Source organism: Siphateles boraxobius, unplaced genomic scaffold, assembly GCF_051911475.1.
Source record: "Siphateles boraxobius isolate OS27281-9 unplaced genomic scaffold, OSU_SipBor_1 20, whole genome shotgun sequence".
In the NCBI taxonomy this organism is placed as follows: domain Eukaryota; kingdom Metazoa; phylum Chordata; class Actinopteri; order Cypriniformes; family Leuciscidae; genus Siphateles; species Siphateles boraxobius.
Window position 1 is genome coordinate 19,899,622 of NW_027508811.1, and position 24,812 is coordinate 19,924,433.

Below are 24,812 nucleotides of genomic sequence, written 5' to 3' on the forward strand. Positions count from 1 at the left end.
TGGTCAATTAGTAAACCAACGCTTAAGACCTGCGTTTTTTGGCAGGATGGACAGCCCAGGTGTGAACATGAATATTCATTTAAAACATAGGTCAAACTGAGGGTATAGTACTACTCCAGGTTTTTTATGTGAGCCAATTTCCTGTGTATGACAGAGCCATGTCTGCACATATCAACTGCTGGAAGACTCAATAATTTTTCTAACAGAGCTTTAACTGTGTTTATTTTGTAAAGCAGTGGCTCTTAGGAAGACTCTCTGCTGTGCACTGTGTTGGATGTGCTGGCCTCTGGCAGGTCTGCTGGATGAGGAAGGCAGTCTCTCACTGCCCCCAGCCACTGCAGCTGTTACTTGGGTGTGACATCTGGGCTTGATAAATAGTAATGATGCCAGCGGTGCCCTAAACAGCCCTAGGTGCCACACACTACATCCATGCCACACCCCCTGCACATCCTACTTTTCCAGATGCATGCTAGGGTACCATAGTGTGCCATCCAACCTAACGCCCTCACAGCCAAGGCTCTCAGACTGGCAGCCAAGCCATATGTCGAGGTCATATCTGTACGAGAGAGAATATTGCACCTTCTCTCCAGGAAATCCTGTTGAATTCATCCAATCAGATGATGACTTCGAAACACCTGAAGTGATTCCAAATTTGTGAGCCATGTGTATCAGACAGACATTCAGCCAATGGTCTGTGGGTGTGACGACTGAGGCTGAGACTAGCTCCTCAAGATCCAATTACTTTTTGAGAGTAACTTAGCCAACACTGGTTACTGGTTGTTGGTCAAAATGTATTTATCAAAATTCTCTCAGAATTTTGTAGTGGAATTGTTTTTCTTTGTAATATTGCTGACTTTCAGATAGGCTCTTTGTTGTTTAATGGTATTTGTTAATGGAACTTAAAGTTCTTCATGATTCTGCATAGACCATATTAAAGGCAACGTACTTTGCAAAATCAAACTGAAGACTTTAAATTTTAATACAAGTATATTTAATACAGTGATTCATTTGTTTGATGTTATGACAAATCTTTAAATAGTGATGTTATTTCTATTTCTCTTGCATGGACTGTTTGTCATATTAAATTTGTTTTACTCACTGTGCTAAGTTCTTCCTCAGGATTAGCACAACTGGGAACAGCTGGACTCAAATAAGTTTAGCGATTATATTGGTTTTTACATTCCCTGAGGGCCCAACACGCCTTCACAGGGGACAAGGGGCTGAAAAATACACATCTGGAAGCGCAGACTGTATTTGCATAACAACAACTGGATGACATAGCTTCCCTATTTTCTTTTCTTCACATCTTGAAGAATGTTTGTTTTGGCTCACCTTCAAGGCACAGGGATAACCGAACCTCCCAGGATGCAGAGAATCTTCTCTGCAAATATTCTTCAGCTGAATCTTGGTGAGTTATCAAGTGCATTTTCACACAGGAAGTTAATCACAGGTTGTTATGCTTTGTCACAGTATAACTAATTTTAAAAAAAAAATTTGCATTGTGATTGTGGCAAATTTTCCAAAACTCAGCCAAATGTAATGCAAAGCATCAGAGTTTCTGTAAGATCTTTAACTCACCAGAATACTTAGTGTTTTTATTTTATTTTAATGATAACTGCATAACTAGTCACCAGTGCGTAAGCTGTTGAGAATAGAACCTTTAAAATGTTAATACATGAACAAGTGTCTCTCCAGATCTTCAGTCAAACATATTTGTTTATTTCTCTGCCTCTACAGCGTATGTCATTAAAGGGTGTGTGTGTGTATTTTCTCATTGTACTTATACGGTGCAGTATGAAAACATATATTCATACTGCACACGTACCGTATATTGATTAGCCATGATTAAAGGAACTCAGTCCAAAGAAATATTTATCACTTACCCCGATTCCCCATTTGAATAATACAAATATAACTTTTAAACTGTGTTATATTTTTCATAATGTATTTATATCATTTTTTTGACATTTGTCATGAAACAGAAGGATTCACACAGGTAAAGTGATCAACAGGTTTATTTGCAGAAGTATGTGATTGCAACGATGGAAGCAGGAGAGTAACTGATGGATGTAGTGTTCAGGAATGATTCAGGATGGATTCAGGATGGATGTATCATGTAGGTATCATGTAGGTATCATGTAGGTATAGTGTAGGTATCGTGCAGGTATGGTAAGGTGACTAGCTGGTGACCGTGACAACATTATGGATGGCTTAAACTTTTGTGAAAGCTGCTCTTTACAACAACAACATTGAGTGCCTAAAACCAAGGATTAATCAAAATCAAATCAGATCAAATTTTGAAACACCTAAAAAACACAGTCTAACACAAAATAGATTTCTCTATGAGTATTCTTATGGTTGTTATTTACACACAAAACCATATAGGTAAAGGGACTTTGGTTTGACACCCCACATAACCTATATGAAACTAAATGAATGCTACAAATTAGCTTTTATGTTTAAAACATTAAGTTAAAGTAATAAGTTTAACAATGTGTTTCCTTGGTAGGTTTATGAGAGAAATAACAATCGTTGTTGTTTTTAGTTTTGTGTCATTTTTTTAGTCTGATATTTTCAGGGAATCATTTGATTCATTTCACAATTTGGAATGATTTGATTATGAATGAAACTGATCCGGTTCAGATCAGGTGGCTTTCTAGATAACTAGCATGATGCATACATTACATATTTTTTTATTCAAGTAAAAAATAGACATCCATGTCAACTGTTTTGTGGTCTATTTGACTGTTTAAAGAGGCTATCTTTTCAAAAAGCTTTCCCATAATCTGCCAAAAGTCTTGAAAGACACATCTGCAAGCCCCTCCTTAGACAGCCTCACCACTGCATCTCTTCACATCTCGCTCTCTCTGATGGAAGGTTTGTTGTAGTGTATGCTGAAAAAAAAAAATAAGCCACTTGCAATTCATCAGGCCCGGAATAATGAGTGGAGAGCTACATTGATTTAGCCTGGGGCTTACAGCTCGAACATCTGGCCTGGTTGGCAGTCATAGTCAAGGCCAGCACTATTGGAAAGCTTTCTTTAGAGGGTCCAGATGCAGAGAGAGGAGGATCTGTACAAATGCTACAGATGGAAACGCTGGAACAGATGATGTGGTGGGCAGCTCCCGCCACCGTTGGCAAAGGTAGCATGTCTCCAACAGCTGGCACAGGTTAGGCATTCCTGGGAATTGGTGCCACAAGGCAAATGTTCGCACTGGCAGAGGTTGTGGTTGTGGGACATACAGACACTGTTCGTACAGGTATCATCAATCAGATGGACTGTGGGACTGAATGACAATATGAAAACTGTTCATCTTTGCTTCTGTTGAAGTGATTTATTTCATCTGCAAATCTATTTATAGTAAACCAGTTAACAGGGTAAATCTATGTATAATCAGTTGTTGTATTTAAAGAAGCTAAAAGCCTTAGCTTACAGTTCAATAAACAAGAATTTGTTATTGAGTGACTTAATTGCTTTATAAACACAGTACTGTAAATTTTTTGCTCCGGCAATGAAAATAGTTCCAAACAAAGCCACAGCTAAATAAACCACTGCATGTCTCTGAGCAATACAAAGTAGTGAGGTTATGTTCCTGAATGAACCACAGTTTTTTAACAAATTGGTAAAGAAATGATTCAATGACTGTATAAATGCGGTCACTTTTTTTGAACAAATTGGTTGAGTGAATGATTCAGTGATTCCTGTCATGAAGAAAGTTGACTCCCTACATACAGCAGTTAACATGTATATTGTGACGAATTCGGGCACTGGTAAGAACCCTGGCTCACTACACATTGATGACTCCATTTCTGGCACCATGACCGCGTACTCGCGTTACAAAAGGTTATCAACAACAGCAAAGCAGCAATAGCAAATGTGACGTATTATCAATGTTTCCTGTTTTTTGCCGTGGATTTTCTTTTTTGTTGCAGGGAGCAATGTCCTGGGCACTGGAAGGATTTTGTGATTGAGACAGCCTTGGCCGACTCTGCATTTGTATGTATGAAACGAAAAATGCAGTGTAACCGCCCCTTGAACGCTCCTGGAATGCTGCTCAGCCAATTAGAATCGAGGAACGGAACAAAAACAGTTATATGAAAACATATACAATATGATGGTTGGGAAAGATGTTCTGTTTAGACCAAAAAATATGCTACAAAGATTCTCCATTCTATGTAGATTGCTACACTTCTAAAGCAAAGAAATTAAAATAAAAAACAAACTTCACACTATAGACAACACTTATATACACATGCACAAAAAATCCCTCAGTCATACTCAGGCATGCTTTTGGATTTACAGATGAAAAATAACAGATTGTGTGTGGGGGCTGAGTCTGAGACTGTGAATAGAATGGTCTTGCCCAGATGTATGTGTCTGGACTGCTCAGACTGGCACAAAGCTGGCCACTGCTCACTGATGGACATCTGGATAGCAAATTGGTTAATGGTGCCTCCAAGCCAAAAGGTAGTCAGCCATCTCCTCTCCCAGCAATGCAAGGACTGCCGCGCATCTGTGTTCCACCTAACCCAGGAAAACATCCCCCTACAGGCCTGAGGAAAGACTGGAAAAGGAGAGAGGAGTAGTGCTTAGTCCAAACCAGGTCTCTGTCTGGAGGGCAACATTTCATGATGTGGGTTTTAAGACCACTGCGTATGCTATAAAGTTAAAAGATTTGAAAATCTTTTAACTTTATAGCGTACGCAGTGGTCTTATATTGTGGGGGGTTTTGCAGTGACTTCTTTTGCAGGTTACATTGTTACACCAGTAGGTGGTGACAAGAATTGAATCGTTCATTCAACCGATTTGTTCAAAAGTGCTAATTTCTATTAAGGACCAAAAAAAAGTGAGTCATTGAATCATTTGCTTGATCGATTTGTTCAAAAAAGTTGAGTCATTACTGTGGCTTTTTTGGAACTATTTTCGGTGGCTAAAGCTACATAAAGTAACTTGCAAAACTAAATGTAAGTAACTCAGTATACAACTTCTAATTTATTTAACTGTTGAATAAAAGTAATATAGCACTCGCAATCATGCTATTGTTCTGAATATCAGCAGAAATGTGCAGCACATACAATAAATTATAGTGTTAACATTGTAAGTTTTCAGTTGTAATCATTATTTATTATTACATAACTACATTTGTTAACATGAAATAACAACAACTATACTTTTACAGCATTTATTAATCTTTTAATTGTTAATTTCTACATCTATTAATACATTTTTAGAATTTAAAGTTGAATAACAAGTGTATTTTATTTTTATTATCAAAGGTTGAAAAATACTGTAAAAACATATTGCTCATGTTAACTAATGGATCAGCTAATGTTGACAAACGAAGCCTTAAAGCAAGGTGTCACCATTATAATATAACAATGTAGTCAGCTATACTGAACATTTGAATTTCAACGAGTTATCCAGGGTTGCTGGAAGTGCTGGAGTACCAATGGCACATCGCACCCCACACTGCTCCAGATTCAATTATAGGCAGATGTGATTAGGCAAGCAGATGTGAATGTGTATTAGACCTTGAAATCATAACACAACACATTAATATCCTGGACCTACAGTAATATTTGGAACACTGATTTCACAAATGATCCATTGAAAGAGCATTACAATCACAACTTGGGTATGTAATTCATGTAATTGCTTGACAGACAGAAGAAGAAGCATTGTGAAATTAAAGTAAAGCTTCCTATTTTTTTGGCCTGATCTCCACCATCTGTGGATAAACAAGTTAAACACACAGCAGTTTCCCCTGATGCCTGAACCCTAGAGGATGTGCCCTCCCCCCCAAACAGATGCAGCACCTCCAGAGGCTTTGGGTGTGCTGAGGGAAGGAACAGCTGTTCTCTTGCCTAATAAGAGGTCCGCAAGTGAGACAGGTAGGTCATGAATTATTTTCTTGAAATTTTATTGTTTTTTGCTTCTGTTAAAAATGTCCCCATGTCCTCTGATCTGCAGGAAGTGATTTTTAGGGTGTGTTCACTAGACTTAACTATATGCTGCATGTGAAGAGGGTACATAAATACTGCATTCAAGTGCAGAATTGACTTGTTTCCTATTAAAACTGATTGAAAGTTATCTTTGCTGTAATGTGAATTACTTTGTATATAAACGAAGTGAAGTTAGGCCAGGACATATCGAAGGGTTAATCTCACCATGTTATCTTTTATTTTTAATTCATAATTTATTTATTTTTTAAATAGCCAGTGAACCTTTGTATGACACAACCATGAACATGATTTGCTACTGCATTTGATTGGACAGATATCGGTTTAGTTCAACATGAGTCATCAGATTTTTGGTCTGCTTTTTTTAAAAGAAAGACTTGTGTAATCTGTAAAATAATGTTTAATCTGCTAAAATTTTAATCTGCTAAACTTTTAAATTCTTAGGAGGACATTAATGTATCGATATCACAGAGCTACTAAAAATGGGCAACAATTGACTAATTTAGATTTTTTTTAATGCAATTTTTCTGATTTAGCCTGAAGCATCAGCATTCAAACTGTGTTTTAAAGACATTGTTCTTACTGTAGGCACGCTAAAGTGTTGTTGTAAATGTAATAATTTAAGAAATTTTGTTTGGAATATCTTTAATTGATTCACAAAATCTTCAGAATGACGATTGTCATATTTGCATACTGAATTATGATTGTTTTTGTTTTTATATATTTTACAAGGGATGGGTAATACCACCACTTATGAATGTCAATATTGCTAATATGGATACAGAATGTTTTTGCAATTTCTGAGGATAAAATTGGTAATTTGCTTATTTTCTTACTTTGAAGCTTATATGATATGCTTTTGTTAAATAAATAATACAATCACTTTATACAACATCATTATTGAATGTATGAGTACAGTATATTGCTTGTCCCTAAACATTTATTTGTGCATTTATGAACTTTTTTCTTCCTTGTGTCATGTTGCTTAAAAAATGTTGTTTTAAATGGAAATGCATATCCGACCTGATATAACAAATACATTATAAATTATAATAAATTTTGCCCCACATTTGTATTTCAGCACAAAGCCATTTAGTCCTTTTTCCAGCTGTGTTATTTATCACCCAGCATTAACCTTCATTTATCAGCATGCCTTCGCCAGTTAAAGTCAGATTCCTCCATATGGCTGGGTGCTTCATTAAATGCTAATTATTATGAGGTATAATAATTGTGAGGCTGTTGTGCACTGGGTGACATGCTGCTGCAGTGTCCCGAGAGGAGGAAATAGACTGAGATCCAGATAAACAATCCTACTGTTCTCCCGAGACTGTGTGATCGCCCATCTGATGATGTGGCCGCATCTCTCCAGCTCGTCCTGTCTCCTGGGAGCCTGTCTCTCTGTTGCCTGTCTGTGCTGGGTGTGAAGGGTGACATTGCCCTGCTGATGTTTCATTGTGTCAGCACTGCAGATTTCGTATTTATTTTTGTATGTGTGTATATTTATACTCTGCTCTTTCCAAACCTCGATTTGTAAGAAACATTTTCTTATAGTCTCTGTACTGCCTCAAATAATATATGCTGTTCTTGCCTGCATTATGCTTACTGCTATTTGGTTGCTGTGCTGATTCAGCGGGTTTCTTGTATCCACATTGGGTCTTTTCTGATTTTGTACATACTTGTTTCTATGAATCTGGTGCTGAGAGCTCTGATACAGTAAGACCCCCATATTATGCAGTTATTTTAAAGTTGGGCTCCCTTGATTGAGTTTGATGAAGATCATCAAAGAAGTTCTCTGTTGATAGTTGGGCACTTTCTCTGGTTTTATGATACATATCACCATCCTACCTTCTGTCAGTCTAGGTTGGACACTTATGAAGTGTTGTTGTGAGTAGTACTGAGTAGGTATGGATCAAATAATGTTGTTGCTGTCCAGCTCTTTATCATCGTAAGCCTCTCTCGAACATCTGCTATTCTCATGGGTACATTCTGAGAAGAAAAATTAAAAACTGTAAAAAGTGATCTGTTGACTTAATTTAAAAAAGTGAGGGAACAGTTGCCTTAAAATTATTAAGTAAATAAACTTCAAGTGTAATTTAAAAAAATAAGTTATGTGGAATTGTCAAGTTCAACTTAATTTTTTCAATTACGCATGGTTTATTTACTGTTCTGTCACAACTTTTTACAGTGCTGTAACAACAAAATACTTTAATGAAAAGTTTAGTCAAATGAAAACTTGGAACCAAAACATTTCATTTTATTGAAACAGGGAAAGTGCTCCAGTCCAGATGTTAAGTACCAGAAGCCAGACTTTTGCCGTCTATGTGTCAAAGACAATAAATTTGTTTAAGGTCAGGATAGAAAACCAGCAGTATAAACCTTAGTCACTCAGGGCCATATTGGATTTGTTGACAGGAATAAAAACGAGGCTGTGAGGGATAGAATACAGTCTGTTCAATGGATTGTAGACGTTTAAACATACTGATAGTTCAGCTGATGAAATGTCTTTCAGTTGACAAAACTACATAAAAGAGTTTTAAAAGTTGTGAGTTGTGAAAAGTATGTGATCTAGGACCTTTATAAGTGTGAGACATTGTAAAGATGTCTATCATTCATTGCTTCATTGTCTTCTACGTTAAATTTAATTCATACAGGGTTCACGGCTAGGATGACATTACTGTGTCCCATGCATAATTTAACTGCTGTGAGAGGTGACTTTACTCAATGCTTGCATTTGCGTTTGAGGCTGTACATTGTTCATAGGCTTTGTTGCATGTTTAATCCTATCAAAAAGGTCAGAGTACTGTATAAACATCTGCTTATGTCTGTCTAAAAGCTCATGTCCACATGAAATTCCTCCTAATTTGGATGAGCATGTAACTTGTTTAAATTACTAATTTTATAATCTTGTGCATGTAAGAATGCATAAGAAACGTTAGCTAGTTATGTTGGTGCAAGTTGAGTGAATCCATTAGCCATCCACAAACATGGATTCCACAGTGACCTCAAGAGGTGGGAATGCAGAAGTACCTGATTAGAATATGCTGTCAAATGTGTATTCAGTGGTTCTACGAGCATTATAGGCTGTGTGTATATATACACATGATTACAGAACATAGTTTTAGTTTGTTTATGCACTTTTTCTTGTTAAGTATACATTGAATTTCAGGCATAAGAATACACAATACACATGAAAGACCTCTTGCAAATTCTGCTTTTGTGTTTTCATAGAACTGTTGTTTGGCAAACCCCCCTTCTTTATCTGGAGGGAGCTGTGATGTAATTATATGCCAAATTCAAATCATTATATCAATATCAATAAATTATAACTACTGTAAAAGATGCATGTAACAATTGCTCATTGATAAAACTATAACTCTAATAGTAATAGTAAAATAAAATGACTTTTACTAGTCCTCTATCGCTCTTCTGAACATTGCTCTTAGTTGCACAGAAGCGAGGCCTCACATCTTTGACTTCAGTCTGAACAGATGGAGAGAACTCCAGTAAATATCATTTCAAACATCAGCCGTGCTTTGCTGATGGCACAGCCGTATTCAAGGGACTGTCATCTCCAAAAAAACATTTGGGATCAAAAAGGCCTGTTGATTATCATACTGCAGCAGAGAACTAACAGCAGTTATGCTAATAGTTGGAACTATACGTGAAGCACACACTTTTGGTGTAAAAATAGTTTGAGGATTGTGGGGATTGTTTGGTAAAATGTATATTTTGTTCTAAACTGAAACATTAGTATATTGACTAAATACTTAATAAAATCTAAAACTAAAGTACACTTATGTTTTTAGTGACAGAACCATAAATGACTGAAAAGTTCAGTGAAATGAAAACATTTAATTTTGATGTGATCGGTTGTGAATGATAATAGTACTGGATAACTCTTGTACAGAACAAGGAATAGATTGTTGGGTGACGGCATGGAAAACACCAACACATCACATGCCTGGACTCATTTGCCACATCAGCTTAATGAGGCCATTATTTGCATTAAATTATAATGTTATTATGTCAAGATTCCAGTACCAGTAGGACAGTGGTTTGTTTTGAAATGTATTAGTAACGCCAATTAGTTTACTGGGACGCATGAGTGTGGGAGCGTGGATGATTATGGGCGGGTGCGTTCAGCAGCCAAACATGACAAACACGTGACTGTGTTCACAAGGTCCTGAGTGAACTTAGCGCATCTGTGGACCATTGCACAATGCACATGCAGTAGCCTACTGAGCGTTGCGAACGTTTACCTGTTGACGATCTCACACACAAACTGTGGCCTACCTGTATGGAGTGTAAGCACAGGAATCTAGCCTTCAAGGGATGGTTCACCCAAAAAGGGAAAATGTTGTCATCATTTACTCATCCTCATGTTGTTCCAAACCTGTATGAGTTTATTTCTGCTGTTGAACACAAAAGAAGATATTTTACAGAACGTATCCAGACAGTTGACAGCATCCATTGACATCCATAGTATTATTTTCTTCCTACTAGGGAAGTCAATGGCTTCCATCAACTGGTTACTATCATTCTTTAAAATATCGTCTTTTGTGTTCAACAATAGAAAAAAAAACCTCATACAGGTTTGGAACAACTTGAGGGTAAATAATGACAACATTATCATTTTTGGGTGAACTATCAATTTCAGTTAATTGCTTATGAACTGAACATAGAGTATTTTTTTTCCTTCAGATTCTATACACTTTTATACTGATCCACTTAAACAGTTCACATTCATTCAACCAAAGAAAGAAATTGCAGTTTGTGGACAAAATGTTAACGTAACGACAGCACAATTTCTGTATGTATATATGGCATATTGCATTCATTTAACCAAAACTCATGCCTAATTGAATAAATAAACACGATTTTAGAATGGTCCCATTGCTCTCGTAACTTCAGTAGTTTAATGCCGGATGAAATATGAATACATTGATTTATTAATAGGCCTAATCTCGGAATTAAAGCTGCCACCAAAAAAAAAAAACCTTGGTAGTATTTCAGATGATGATGACAACAACACAAATAATAATAATAATAATAATGACCATTGACCAATAATACATATAATCACAATAGCATTAATATTTCTTCATCCGTTTGAAAACCGATTTTGTAGGCTAAATATTTGGAAATTAGAAGCCCTTCTCAAATGTAATGGGTCAATTTTGGACCATGCTACTTTTCATTTAATTGTAGGCTATAATATAATAATTTTTGCGTTTCATCAGATCAGCTCTCTAGATTTTAAGTGGCCATATTAATGTCCACTAACCCTGTGACTCTCTCTTTCTCTCTCGCCGTCTCTCCGCAGCGCTGGAGGAAGTTGCAGTGCACCTGTTCTTCACCGCTGCTCGGCCAGTGACTACAGTTCCCACGTAACATTGCGCAATGTCCCTCGATCCGCGCGCTGCGCCAGTCTGCTCGAGGAACCAGTCCGTCCGTTCGCTCGCTCGCTCGGCCTTTTTTTCTGCTTTCTCACTGTTGCCTGGTGTCAACCTACGCCGAGAAAGAAACATCCCTCCCTCTTCCCCCCTCAGCGGCAGCTTCCAATTTGCCTTCGCTTTTCTTTTCGCCTCTTCCATTGGCTTGCGCGCTGCCAGTCAAGCGCTTCCTCTTTACAGGAGAGTTGAGTAGCAACAGCTCGGAAACATCTGGCTGCCGCAGCTCTCGTCGCTCCGCTCGCCTGCTCTGTCTTTCCTGCCACTGCAGGTTGTTATGGAAAGCTGTTGAAAGTCAATCGAGTTGTTTTTCTCTCTGAGAGGATTAGACGGAGGAAGCAGGAAGACGTTGGACCTGGTTGTTTGTAAGTGCCTGTGATACTAGGTGCTCTTTAAGGAGATGAAAGGGGGGTTGGAGGCACGGGCTGGATTGTTATGGGGAAAAGTAACGATCTTTTTCACGCGACTGTTGGTCTTTACGCGTAGAACGAGTTGCTCGAGCGCGTGGCATCGGGGCCTGTCGCAAAACTGTAACACTGCAGGTTGAATGCTTACTTTTTATTTGTTAGCCACACTAGCTAGCTTTTCCTGAACGTACGGGGTCAGGATCCAGAGAAAGACCGTCGGCAGCGCTGTGTGTGTTTGTGTAGGAGTAGCCTGCTATAATACCATTTCCTACCTAGGTGGACTCGTAGTTTATTTTATGTCAGTGTAGCCTATATTTATTTTGTAGTTTAGCTTTTAAGTTCAAGAAGGTCTAACTTGGCACAATTCCGTCTTTCTGGAGAACTTGCCAGGTTTGAAAACAAGTTTGCTTTGAAATAGCACAGTATAAAACAGTGTGTTGGCTTAGTTTTTTTCTTTTTCCTTCATGCTGACCAGTTGCTTTGTAAACCAAAATCTATAACATTATTCATAAGCAAGGCTAATCGTACGTATTTTCCATGGAATTAAAAGCTCCTATTAGTTGTTTAAAACCCCCTGAGATCAAATGTAATGTTCGTGACAGATGCAGCAAACTCTTCTTTCTTGTGCTGTTTTATGCATTTAAAAATATTTTTGCATGTCAATGAGTTTTTTATAAAAAAACTAACTATTCTGTTAATATTCATGAGTGTGACATCCCTCAGATTATAGTTTGGTATCTTTGTTTTGCTGATTTTAGTGGTAAACAGGAAACTGTTGTTTGGCTTGTACCAAAGAAGTTTCTGAAAATTAACACAATTATAAGTGAGATACTTCAGAAGAAAGGAGGTTTGCAATAGCTAATGCGGAATACAGTGTCTTTTGTTTGAACCGTACTTATAAAGCCTGTATGATTGTTCCCATTGTTTCTTATTTCTCCCCCCCCCAACCTCCTCCTCTGTCAGTTGTCCAAAGGGTTAGTAAAATGAATGACGATAATGCCGCAGCCAGTGAACCATAAAGAAGTCGAAAACAATATCAGCTGCGTGGATCTGTCAGTTGCAAATGTGCTGTGCTGGCCTTTGTTTATGGTTACTGGAAGGAGAGGGGGGGAAAACTTGAGGGTATTTAAATTCTCAGTGCAGGAAACTAGGTTAGAAAAAAGTGTCGGCTTTCAGACAGACCCAGTTCCAAGTTCTTCTTTGCTGAGAGATTACAACTAAAGGGGGTAATTGGCTAGTTTTCTACAGAATCACCTCACAACACTTCCCTTCCTCCCGTTTTTAAAGGGGGGAAAGAGAAACAAAGTTGTATAAAGGAGAGGCTGGTGGCAAGAGTGTAGAGGAGTAGCATATGGCACTAAAAGGAGCACAGCTGGAGGTAGCATTTCCATCTGAACATGATGTCAGAGCAGCTGACAGGCTGCCATCCCCCAGTCTTTTCTTCTAACGCACAGACTGGGAGTTAGTGTGTGTGCGGATCTGTGTGCAGGAGGAGGCATCGCATTCCCCTCCAACATCTCCTCCACTTTGCATCTGTCCCTCACAGTTTGATTTTCTCTCTCTTTCTCTCGCGTCTCTACCCTTTCATTGATTCGGCGGAGGGAGTTACAGCCGGCGCTACCACAACAGTGGACTTAATCAAGTTGATGCGTACTGCAGGTACTGTACCGGGGGGTCCGGGCACCAGGGATGTGTTTTGAATAGGGAGCTCTCGTTAAGTTTTTTTTTTTTTTTTTGCGCGTCTGCCATCAGCTATCAGAGTGTGGGAAATGGGAAGTAAAGGATTTTGAGCTGGTGTAGCGTAACCAGGCTGGGGACAAGTGACACTTTTTGTTGCCATGAGGAGGTTTCCAGGCAAGCTTTCATTATTCTGTTTGTTTACAGGTCCTCTTTTCAGCCACTTTGTTCTCAATGGCAAATTGTTGCTCTGTTATGACGGCATGCAGTGGTGTGGTTGGTAGGTTAGTTTATTATAGTATTATTGAATTAAAACAAAAAACTCTTATGTGTTTATATGCTGTTAATCTGTCAAAATCTGTTTTTCTTTTAAATAACGAGATTTTGAGTCCATTTGAACAAAATTCCTAATCTGCTAAAGCGACCGAAAAGACATAAATGCTTTTAAAGCGATAAATCTGCAACTTTATGTAATCACATGCGTTCTTAAAAATGTCCCGTCCTTAGGCTTTTGCTCATCTCTTTCTGTCTTTTTTTTCTGTTTTGTAAGGACTAATTTAGAACTTGCAGATTTGAGCTGCCTGAATTGGCTAGACAGCTGTAATCGCACTCCTTCTAGTCTTAATCTCTTTATCTGGGCAGCAGCTGCCATATGGTCTCAGTCAGCTGGATCAGATGTTCATAAGCCTCCTTCTCCGTCCCTCTCTGTCCTCCCAGTCTCCTAATTTGATCGCTGCTACCTTGTGAGCTGTCCTGCAATCTTTATTTTTAGCCATCTTAAGGATTAGGATTGATGTGGACTACGGGGCACTTAAAGTGATTGTATTGTAAATCTGCTGTGGACCGCCTCTTTGGGGAGGATGTTCCATTTCTCCAAAGATTTGGGGAGGGGGAAAAGGGGAGGAGAGGGTTGGCGAGAGGTTTGTTATCCCCCTGTCCCCCTATAAGCCCCTCATTAATGAAGGTCTGAACGCTGTTTGGGGTGGGATGGGGGGCTTTGGCTTGCTATCCCAATCAGATTTAAATGAAGATTCAAATGAGTTCATTTAAGTCCGCTGGTTGAACATGACGCTGGTGCATTTTTTTAGATGGGAACGATCTCCGCGGGTAACAGGTGTGATTTTCACATTTGTTTGTTTTGTTTTTAATTAGCCCTTTTTTAATTTGTAGATAGTTTGTGTAATATTTTTTAATACCGTGTATATTTCTAGTTTTTTATCGTATTTTATTTGCACAATGTCCGTCTTTGATTACGCACGTCATACTGATGTTCTGCTACCTCGGTTGTCGCAACCTTTGAGATCATGGTACTTAGTATACTTATGCAGTATGCCCATGATGGTGAGCTGTTTGTGTACCTGTAAGCCTGTTACCTATACTTGGCGTCCTGGCCAAAGTGGGTTATTATAAATAACTGCTCCAGGAGCGCAGAGAGTAAAAACAGGGAAGATTCTCTCGTGCAGGCATCTGTAGAATCAGGACTTCAGCTTCTTACATCACGGCATCTGATTAAACTCAAATGATTTTGATGGGATGCTCACGGATATATTCTTTTTAATGTAACTTGCAATACATATATTTTTTATTTACATTTTAGTGTTAATTTCCCAGGTTGTGCTTTTAAACTTTTAATTAAAAGTAATTGTTTTAAATTTAATAATGAACATATCACTGCTTACTTTAAAGTGCACAAGTGAGAAAAATACAATTAGCTTAATGTGGTGTTATACTTTTTGCATGTGCTTTTTTGTAATCCTTTTATGTCAAGACTGTGGTGAACATTTTTCCAGTGTTCCCACAGGGGAGGAGGGAGGGAGAGAGAATTAGAGTGTGAGAGTATGTCTGTGTGCATGGAGCGAGAGAGAGGGACGGAGCGGGTGGGAAAGAGAAGTTCCACACAGAGCACAGACAAAACAATTGTTGTTCTAGAGAGCCTCACTAACATCTGTGGTCTTTTGCAGGTTATGAAGACAGCATGGAGTTTCCAGACCACAGCAGACATTTGCTACAGTGTCTGAGTGAGCAGAGACATCAGGGATTCCTTTGTGACTCCACTGTGCTGGTCGGTGATGCCCAGTTCCGAGCCCATCGTGCAGTGCTGGCTTCATGCAGCATGTACTTCCACCTCTTTTACAAGGACCAGCTAGACAAAAGGGACATTGTTCATCTGAACAGCGACATTGTCACGGCCCCGGCCTTCGCTCTCCTGCTTGAGTTCATGTACGAGGGAAAGCTCCAGTTTAAATCGCTTCCAGTGGAGGATGTGCTGGCTGCTGCCAGCTACCTCCACATGTACGACATTGTCAAGGTTTGCAAAAAGAAGCTCAAGCAGAAGGCCACGACAGAGGCCGACAGCACCAAACGGGAGGAGGATGCATCCAGCTGCTCGGACAAGGTGGAGAGCTTCTCGGAAGGTGGAAGCACGGGCCGGCCGGCCACGGCTGACCTGCTGCAGAGTGATGATGAAGACATGGAGAACAAACGGGACAGCCCTCAGGAGCCGGGGAGCATGTGGATGAGACTGCCTTCTGACCGGACCACGTCTCCCACCACCAGCCCCAGGGAAGCAGAAACGCACGGCCCCGACACTGGCAAATCCCCTGCCGGCAGCCCCAGCAGCTCCACCGGCTCCCGGTCCCGTCGCTCTGCAGCGTCTCGGAGAGTCTCCGCAGACACAGATTGTGTGCTTGATCTCTCTGTGAAGTCCAGCCTGGGCGGAGGTCCTGGGGAGACCATGGTAGGCAATCATTACTTCTGCAGCTCTGTCACCCCAGACAGCCTTCAGAGTGCCCTGGTTCAAGTCAAGGTGGAGAAGGACACAGGCTCAGACGACGATGAACTGGTGAGTGGCGACTACGAGATGGAGCACAGCGGTGTGAAGGAGCCGCCCAGCACCAACGGGACTCACATCAGCCTTGTTGCGCAACGGAGGCTGGGCCTGGAGGCTCACCTTTCGGCCTTGCGTGAGGCCTCACTGGCCAGCGAGCTGGAGCGGGACGACAAAGGAGAAGACACGGACGTCCTAGGAGGGGACAGTGAGCGAGCTCAGGAGGTCGCAGGGGTTGAAAGCGCCCTGTTGCCTTACGTCTCCAGCATGCTGGGGGCCCCACATACTCAGATCTTCATGTGCCCCTTATGCAACAAGGTCTTCCCCAGCCCCCACATCCTGCAGATCCACCTCAGCACGCATTTTCGCGAGCAGGAAGGCGTACGGGCCAAGCCAGCCAGTGACGTTAACGTCCCCACCTGCTCCATCTGCGGCAAAACCTTCTCCTGCATGTACACGTTAAAGCGCCACGAGCGGACACACTCGGGCGAGAAGCCCTACACATGCACTACTTGCGGCAAGAGCTTCCAGTACTCGCACAACCTGAGCCGACACGCTGTCGTGCACACACGCGAGAAGCCGCACGCCTGTAAGTGGTGCGAGCGGCGCTTCACGCAGTCAGGGGACCTGTACCGACACATTCGCAAGTTCCACTGCGAACTGGTCAACTCGCTCTCGGTCAAGAGCGAGGCGCTCAATCTACCCACGGTCAGAGACTGGGCACTGGAAGATAGTTCTCAAGAACTGTGGAAATGAATGCTAAAATGATAGCAGACTGTTTGAACTGCTTGTTAAATTGATGAGAGAGATCTGAGTGACATTTTTTGGGGCAGAGTGGCGAAGGTAAGAGTGGGGCAGAGTGACGGCCGAAGGGTCTGAATCAGTCATTTTTCTTGTATGTACATTGCAAATCTTGTTGAATTGCACTTTACTAGCACATGAAAATGTTACTACTGATTTTTTCTTTTATTATATTTTCTGGTTTGTTTAGGTTTTTTTTTTCCTGTTCTCCTTGGGTTTTTATAACACATGGGTGCTGGTCTCAGTAACCAATTTTGACAGAAAAATTATTCATTAGGATTTTCAACTGTATATAATTTACAGTATTTGTATACACTCCTAAATTTCAAGGAACATCTGCCATGAAAAGCATATGAAGATTTCAGGTAATAGACGGAGGAGTTTAAAACTAAGGACACACTAAACGGGTACAATGGTCATATATTTACCTGTACACACTTGCTTCTATATATATATATATATAGTGCACTACTAAAATTTGCAGATAACATACCTGATGTGTGACTGTGGTGGCGGTGCATGTGTATTCATGCACATGTACACACGTAGTGTGTTAACAGGTCAGTCCTTTAAATCCCATGAGGAAGCTCTAAGCTCGCGTTACTTAAGCTCTTGTACATTTTTGACTCGTTATAGGAAACTTGACTGATGGAAGACAAACAAGGCACTCATGCAATGTACAGTTTCCTTTTTCATATCAGTTGCTGCATTTCCTCTATCCTTTCTTAATATGATTTGAAGTCATTTTCACATTTTAGTTGCAGTCTCTCTACATCACTCGTTTGCTACTGAAGTTGGTTTTTACATCGGCTGCATTTCTAGAGATTTCTGTAGTGTTTTATTAAGACTTTTCGTTTTTAAAACGGAATCTGTTGTTGCATGATGTCTGACCTGTATATTGAAAAAGATGTGACTTGCTGTATTGCTGTACACTGTAATTGACTGATTCATTACAGTCAGGGCACCTGTCTGTTGAGAAAAAAAGTACCTTTAATATTACCGCTGTAGAAATTGCATGAATTTTATTTAACTTTTTTTTTGTTGTTGTTTTGCATCAGAGAGTGTATTTTTTAATTAACTCATTTGATTCCTTGGTAGATTTGAGTTTTTTTCCTCTCATTAGAGAATGAATCGGGGGTTTTGGTGAGATGTTTATTCTGGGCTGTGAAGATTGTGGAAATGCACTGACATTAGGCTGCAGTATCTACCCATGGGAAGCGATTCGGTCTGGGCTCGCTGTAGAATTCGGAGGTTAACGAGGGGCCAGGTGTCAGCAGAAGCTGAATCGCTACGTTTATTGTTCAGAAGGCTAGCGTTGCTCCTGCTAGCGTCTCCTCACGCGCTGCTCTTCCCAGTGCTGGGTCCTCAACTGCTGTTTGTCTCAGTGTCCTGTTTACTGGCTGTTGTCATTTGAATCATGTCAGCTCTGTTTGTAATTTATTTATTTATCTTTTCAATTGGCACTTGCTTCAGATTCGATTGCCATGAAGACACATTTGCGTGGCTGATGGTACAGCTCTTCTTTATGGGTGTCCTCAGCAGTGCACATCTATTTGGAGAAAGCTGAAGGATCTTTAAACAGCATAAAGCTCGACACACTCTGACCTGAGTGGTTTGTTTGTGTGCGTGTGTTTGTGTTCAATAAATAAGTCTTTTTTTTTCGCCACTTGAAGATGTTTGGCAAGGTTGGCTGCACCTTTTGAAGCTTAATGAAATTAGAATGATGTGCAAAAGAGGCCTTTATGAAATGTAGACACCTAATTATTAACCTAATTGAATTGACTTTGTTACACTGAAGAAAATATCTATAAATTTGTGATTGTTAAAAAAAGTTCAATTGTTAACTTTTGCAACATTTGTGATTTTTGAAAAAGGTTTATTTTAAAAAGGTTTATTTTTTTCTTTAAATTCTTTTAATTTGCAAAATTATATTAAGGTTTTTTTTTTTTGATTGTGAAAATTATGCTAATTTTGTTTGTTTGTTTGTTGGTTGGTTTGTTTAACAAAAAAAACACTTTCATTGTCAAATCCAGAGAAATAAAAAGCAAAGAAAAATGAGAAACATATGGCTTAGCGCTGTAGACATAGATCAGTCACTTACACAGGGCTGAAATGCTTGAACTACTTTAGTTAGAGAGGGCCGGGGGCTCCGCACGTTTCGAGCGGGACGAGTGTGCGGCACACGGGCCTTTGCAGGCCTCAGGAACGGTCCTTCCATATATTTGGCTGGTGCAACGGCTAGTGAAAAGGTTGAGCTTTGCCAACAGCGCACGCTCCTCATAGCGTTTTGCACGGTGGTACTTTTACCTTTTGCACTCTAAAATGTGACCGAAAAAATATATCAACTGTGGGGTTGATTTGTTTTCTATGCTTTCTTTTTCTTTAAGTTTTTTTTGTTTGCTTCTATTGTACTTGACCGCCTTAAACTACTGTTATCAGATTATACTCAGAGGTTGAAAACTGGAAACTGTTGCTGGAATACTGGATGTCTTTCTTTGACTTTTGTTCAATGGAAATGAAGCTGTGAAATGGCCTATGAAGCATATCCATAAATTGGACACCCCTTTAGTTTACTTGAAACCCGGGAACCCCAGTGTGAAGAACAACTCTGTCAAATTCAAACTTGGTGGCTAATGAGTATGGGAAAGAAAAATAAATATCTGTTGAATTCAAGGACAATCGCTGTCTGGATTTAAAAAAAGAAAAAAAGAAGAAGATTCGACTTCACATGTAATTGCTTCCCTTCTGAGATTTTTTTGCTATGTTGACATTGTTCTTTTTATGGATTTAGACATTTAGCTTTGACAATCATAGTATGTTTCATTTTCTCAAGGGAAGTAAATTATGAGGCTGTTTAGTTTTGTACTTTTGGTGTGCTGTTGGTGAAATTTTTAAATTGTGTGCAAACTGCAATAAATTATAAGAACCTTAACCTCTCCGTGCCATTTTTCTGTCAGAAACTTCTGGTGGGATTTTCAGTGCAATGACGATGTGCAGATTGGTGAGACAGCGTTTGTGTTTTTGCATTCAGTTCAATAATCTTATTTACTGTAGATGCTTGTGTGGGTGGAAACATGTTTTCCAGTGCGTGAGGTCTGTGGATTGAGTATACTGTCCGAGTGTTAGTGTGTGTGCGTGTGTGTGTGTGTGAGAGTGTATGTGGTCTTACATGGCTCATGTGTATATGCTGCTTTAATGTCTGGCTGGTGCTCCAGTAAAGGCGTGGGTTGGACCTGGGAAAATGTGCAGCAGCTTGTACGAAGACCATCCCCTCCCCCTGCCACACACACACACACACACACACACACACACACACACACACACACTCAGTCACAGGCTGCTTCCAAAGCTCCTCAAGTACAGTTTTCCAGAAAACAAATCAGCTTTATCTAATGTCTCGCTGTTCGGCAAACCTGGCCTACAGATGCACTAAAGGCTGACCACTTTTAAGTTAGCGAGCGTTACTCAACAGGCCACTGCCACAGATGGTCCCGTGCTGTAAGCCTGCCCCCCCTTCCTTTACACAGGCCACCTCTTTCTAATTGGTACGAGATTTAGTTTTTGATCACGGTTTGGTTTTAAGATCCCTTTGCGCCTTTATTATCGTGGAAGTATGAAATTGTAGACTTAAAAAAATTATTGTAATTTGAACAGTAAAATACTGTAAAAATGCTTTTTTGTACAAATGTTAATTTAAGTCAAGTTCCCTTAAAGTTACAGTTTTTGGAAGTGAAAAAGAATGTCATCTTATCATTTACAGTGAAAAACTGTTAATTGATATTCCCAGAGTTCTCTGTGAGACTTCACATTTAATGGTTTTTCATCAAAATAACTATATACTCCTTGGTTTTTCATTAGTTATGTACATTAGGGTTTTATTTTATATCTAATGTTGTTAAATGAATGTTTATTAAAATCACATTTTAGTGTTGTGTATTACCATGATGGTGTTGTATGTGTATGATATCGAGCACCTTCAAAATATTAGCGTTTACCTCAGCTTGTGGAAAAGCTAGAGAGTTTGAATCATCATGTGGACTTTTCTCTACATAGTGGTTGTCAGTGTATTATTAAAGTACAAACATAATTTAGTACTTCAGTAAGTTGCCATAACATTATATCAGTTAATGAAATTTTCAGTTTTATGTAAATTTTATGTAAATTTCTTAATTCTTTCAGGGTATAAAGGTTATTTCTAGACAATATTGTGCACACTTTCACTGTTTTTCTGAGAGATGAAATTTGATTTGTGGCTACATTAACACACAAATCTGCACCTAACATCTGGTTGGAACGGACAGTTGATGCTTCGCCGGGGCATAATGGTTTTCTCTCTTTGCTTTTTTACTATGAAATTTAGGTCATTAATTTGTATCTGTCCTTTGTTTACTCAAGGAGCAGAGACAAAGGGGCAGCTGTGGAAACATTTGGCTGTGCCGAAGGGTAGTGGGCTCGACGTGACGAGTGTATTACCAGCTTGGGTCTTCTATATGCAGCTCCACCACAGAAGTTCGAGGGAGCCGTGTGCCAGTGTTCTGGGGGAGAGCGGCGCACATGCATGGCATCAATAGGGCAGCCGTTGCACTGAGGTATGACTGGTTCTGCCCACGCAGATACTGTAGCTGCTGAGAGCTTCACCACTCTCTGTGACCAGCTCCAAATATAATGTACATTAGAGGGGCGCAGACAGGAAGAGGCCTTTCTGTTTGTTTGCATTCGACAAGTTGTTGAATTTATCGAACATTATTAACCCCTGTGTTCAGTTTGGCCATTTTAATGGCTTATTACAAAATATATAACAGTGAAGGATCCGAATTGATTCTTTATGACTTTTCACTTTTGCCCTACATGTAAAATTATGTTTAGACCCTCAAAAAAAATAAAAAAAAATAAAAAATTCTAATGCTATGATGCTCTACAGATGCCAGTTATTTTGATTTCTTTTTAACTTTTTCCCCCCTACAATGTGTTTTGTGCTCATGTCAAATCGACCTCAAACAGATATGTTACTATTATGAATATCAGTCACACTTCTGTCTACTGTGTGGTAAAAAGAAATTTGATATATATATATAAATATGTATATTCTATAATTGCATCATATTTGCATAAATGGTTCTGTGAAGAACCTTCAACAACCATGGAATCTTTCAATTGCACAAAAGGTTCTTTATTGGAAAATGTATTCTATATTGGAAAAAGACTAGAATATTAAAATCTTTTTCACACTAAGAAAAAACTGGTTCTTTAAGAGCTGTTTTCACTGAAAGGTTCTTCTATGGAATCCGTGTGAAAACCTTCTTTTGGAGCCTTTATTTTTAAGAGTGTAGGTTTTGATTAAGCCAGAGGAAAATATTAAAATAATTTAAAGGCAAAATTAAGTTAATTAATCAATTATCTTTACATATTATGGGAGTATAATTATTTTGTATATATAAATACACACACAATACATTATTTATATTATATAAATAAAAATATTTAATATATTAATAACAATTTTTTCTTAAATATATATATGCATGTGTGTCTATTTATATAAACAAAATAATTATACACAGTACACACACATATATTATGTAAATACAAACTTTGATTTAGATGTGATTAATCGTTGCCCAGCAGTAAAATATATATATATATATATATATATATATATATATATATATATATATATATGGTATCTAACAGCGGCCAGCAGTTAAGATGTAAGGAGGAATTTGAGGGAATGAAAGAAGCATTAAGTCCTACATGAAAGAGAAAGTAAAGGAGAAAAAAAGTACAAGGGCTCAGCAGATAAAAGGTGAGAAAAGCAGGCAGGAGGGACGACGTCTTCTTTCTTTCAGTTGTCTGCCTCATTTAAAAGGCAGCCATTGTCAAGCGTCCTGTGCACAGACAGAAGGCAAGCAACAAGCGGCCTGTCTTGGCCCTTCAGACAATGCAGTGGTGCTACAGCCTGTCAGGGGAGGGGGAGAGGTGTCTGCGTGGGGAAATATTTTTGCTTTAGGGAGGGGTGCGCCATGCACCCTGCGTCCCCCAACAAAAGAAGACGCAACCCCAACTTAAATGCCAGTGTGTGTGTGTGTGTGTGTAAGTTGTGGTGCTGTCTGTTGAGGAGTGAGCGGTGCAGGCCAGGTTCTCCACTCATCCACACAAGCACACTTGAGCACTGATAAAACACAACATCTCTTTTTTGTGGGATTCTTCCATATTAAACAGAGTGGTTGTCTGAATTGAGTGCACAATTTTAGAGCTTAAAGGGTTTCTTGACTGGCATTTATATAAATCCAGAATTCAACTGACATTTAAATGATTGAAGGAGACATGTTAATTTCCTGGTAAAACGCTATAACTCCTTCAATGCTTAATATTTGTACTATGGAAGAAGTCCAATTAATTAGTGATTGTTTTTGAAAACTCTATTCTAAAATATGATATATTATATTATATTTTATAAAACAGTTAGTTCCAGTCTTTGATTCTGATTGGTCAATAGTTGTGCTTTATTCACGATTAAACACGGCTATGACTGCTTCTCCCAACGGTTCTATTTATCACTGCACCCTTAGCAAGAATGAGACAAAGTTTGAGAACGGTTTGTTGTTTTTATTTGAGCTTTCATGCATATTACATATTGGAACGTTGTTGTTCACGGTCAGGGACTATTTTTCCTAGCGGAAGGAATGCTTTTATTGATTTAACTTCATGAAAAAATTCTTCTTTAATATTGTGTGGTAACCGTTTTATAAAAGCAATAAGGTACTCGAGGCAAGTGCTGTATCGTGAATGAGTAACAACGCCCTTCAGCCGTTACTTATTCACGATGCAGCACAGCCTCTCGTACCTTATTGCTTACATATATTATATTATATTATATTATAGTAAAAATTAAAATTATATTATTAATACAGTAAAAACAATATTGTGAAATGTTATTACAATATAAAATAACCATTTTTAATACGTTTTTTAAAAAAAAAATTCAGTGAAGGCAATGTTTTACTCCAGTCTTCATTGTCAAATTATCCTTCAGAAATCATTCTGATTTGCTGCTCAGGAAATATTTCTTATTATTATCAATATTGAAAGCAGTGGCTGCTTAATATTTTTGTGGTAACCGTGATAAATTGAATGTTCAAAAGAACGGCATTTATTTAAAATAGAAATCTTTTGTATCATAATACATTTCTTTACTGTCACTTTCGGTCAATTTAATGCCTCTTTGCAGAATAAAAAATATTTTTTATCATAAAAAATAATAAACTTTTGAATGGTATAGTATTATGATTAGGACCACTAATGACACTGTATAACTGACCACTATCCCAAACCACAGATTTTCTACATAGTTGGGTTCCTCTCTACTTTCGCTTTTTCTACTCAAAAAAAAAAAATCTACTCAAATCAATATTTCGTGTCCAATAAATTGGTGGTATACAGTATAATGTACAGTCAGCACCATACAAATGAAATCTATTGTGCAATAATTACAGGTTGACTTTACATTATTCCTAACATATTAGCCAATACAATTTAGCACTTCAATCAGAAATTATACTAAAATAAGTCAGGACTGCATTTCCCTGTCTTACTGCTATTTATGTTGAAGGAATGGCAAAACCTTTTAATGTGACTTGTTTGGTCGGCTGTTTCTTTCTCTCTGAACCAGATGTTGGTCACACTTCTGCC

General features: G+C 38.9%; 1 protein-coding gene and 1 long non-coding RNA gene across 6 annotated transcripts; one reads left to right on the forward strand and one right to left on the reverse strand.

The window, feature by feature from the left end:
* Positions 1-1,997: 1,997 nt before the first annotated feature.
* On the reverse strand, positions 1,998-11,453 carry LOC143745294 (uncharacterized). The gene is made up of 2 exons (XR_013205973.1): positions 11,246-11,453; positions 1,998-4,565 (listed from the first exon to the last, which is right to left on the reverse strand). It is a non-coding gene; the product is annotated as an uncharacterized LOC143745294 (long non-coding RNA).
* On the forward strand, positions 11,299-20,055 carry zbtb18 (zinc finger and BTB domain containing 18). 5 transcript variants are annotated; one of them, XM_077237332.1, is made up of 2 exons: positions 11,299-11,776; positions 15,457-20,055. In XM_077237332.1, the coding sequence occupies exon 2, from the start codon at positions 15,471-15,473 to the stop codon at positions 17,076-17,078; it is 1,608 nt and encodes a 535-aa protein (XP_077093447.1). In that variant the 5' UTR covers positions 11,299-11,776; positions 15,457-15,470; the 3' UTR covers positions 17,079-20,055. The 5 variants fall into 5 exon arrangements, with proteins under 5 accessions (XP_077093447.1, XP_077093443.1, XP_077093444.1 ...); XM_077237328.1 differs by having other exon boundaries at positions 11,667-11,953; XM_077237329.1 differs by having other exon boundaries at positions 11,752-14,609.
* Positions 20,056-24,812: the final 4,757 nt, after the last annotated feature.

Bases quoted from the DNA above. Each gene is read 5' to 3' on its own strand.
- zbtb18 (XM_077237328.1), top strand. From the start codon at position 11,812: ATGAAAGGGGGGTTGGAGGCACGGGCTGGATTGTTATGGGGAAAAGTA. The intron at 11,954-15,456 runs GTTGAATGCTTA...GGTCTTTTGCAG, and splicing joins GCAAAACTGTAACACTGCAG to GTTATGAAGACAGCATGGAG.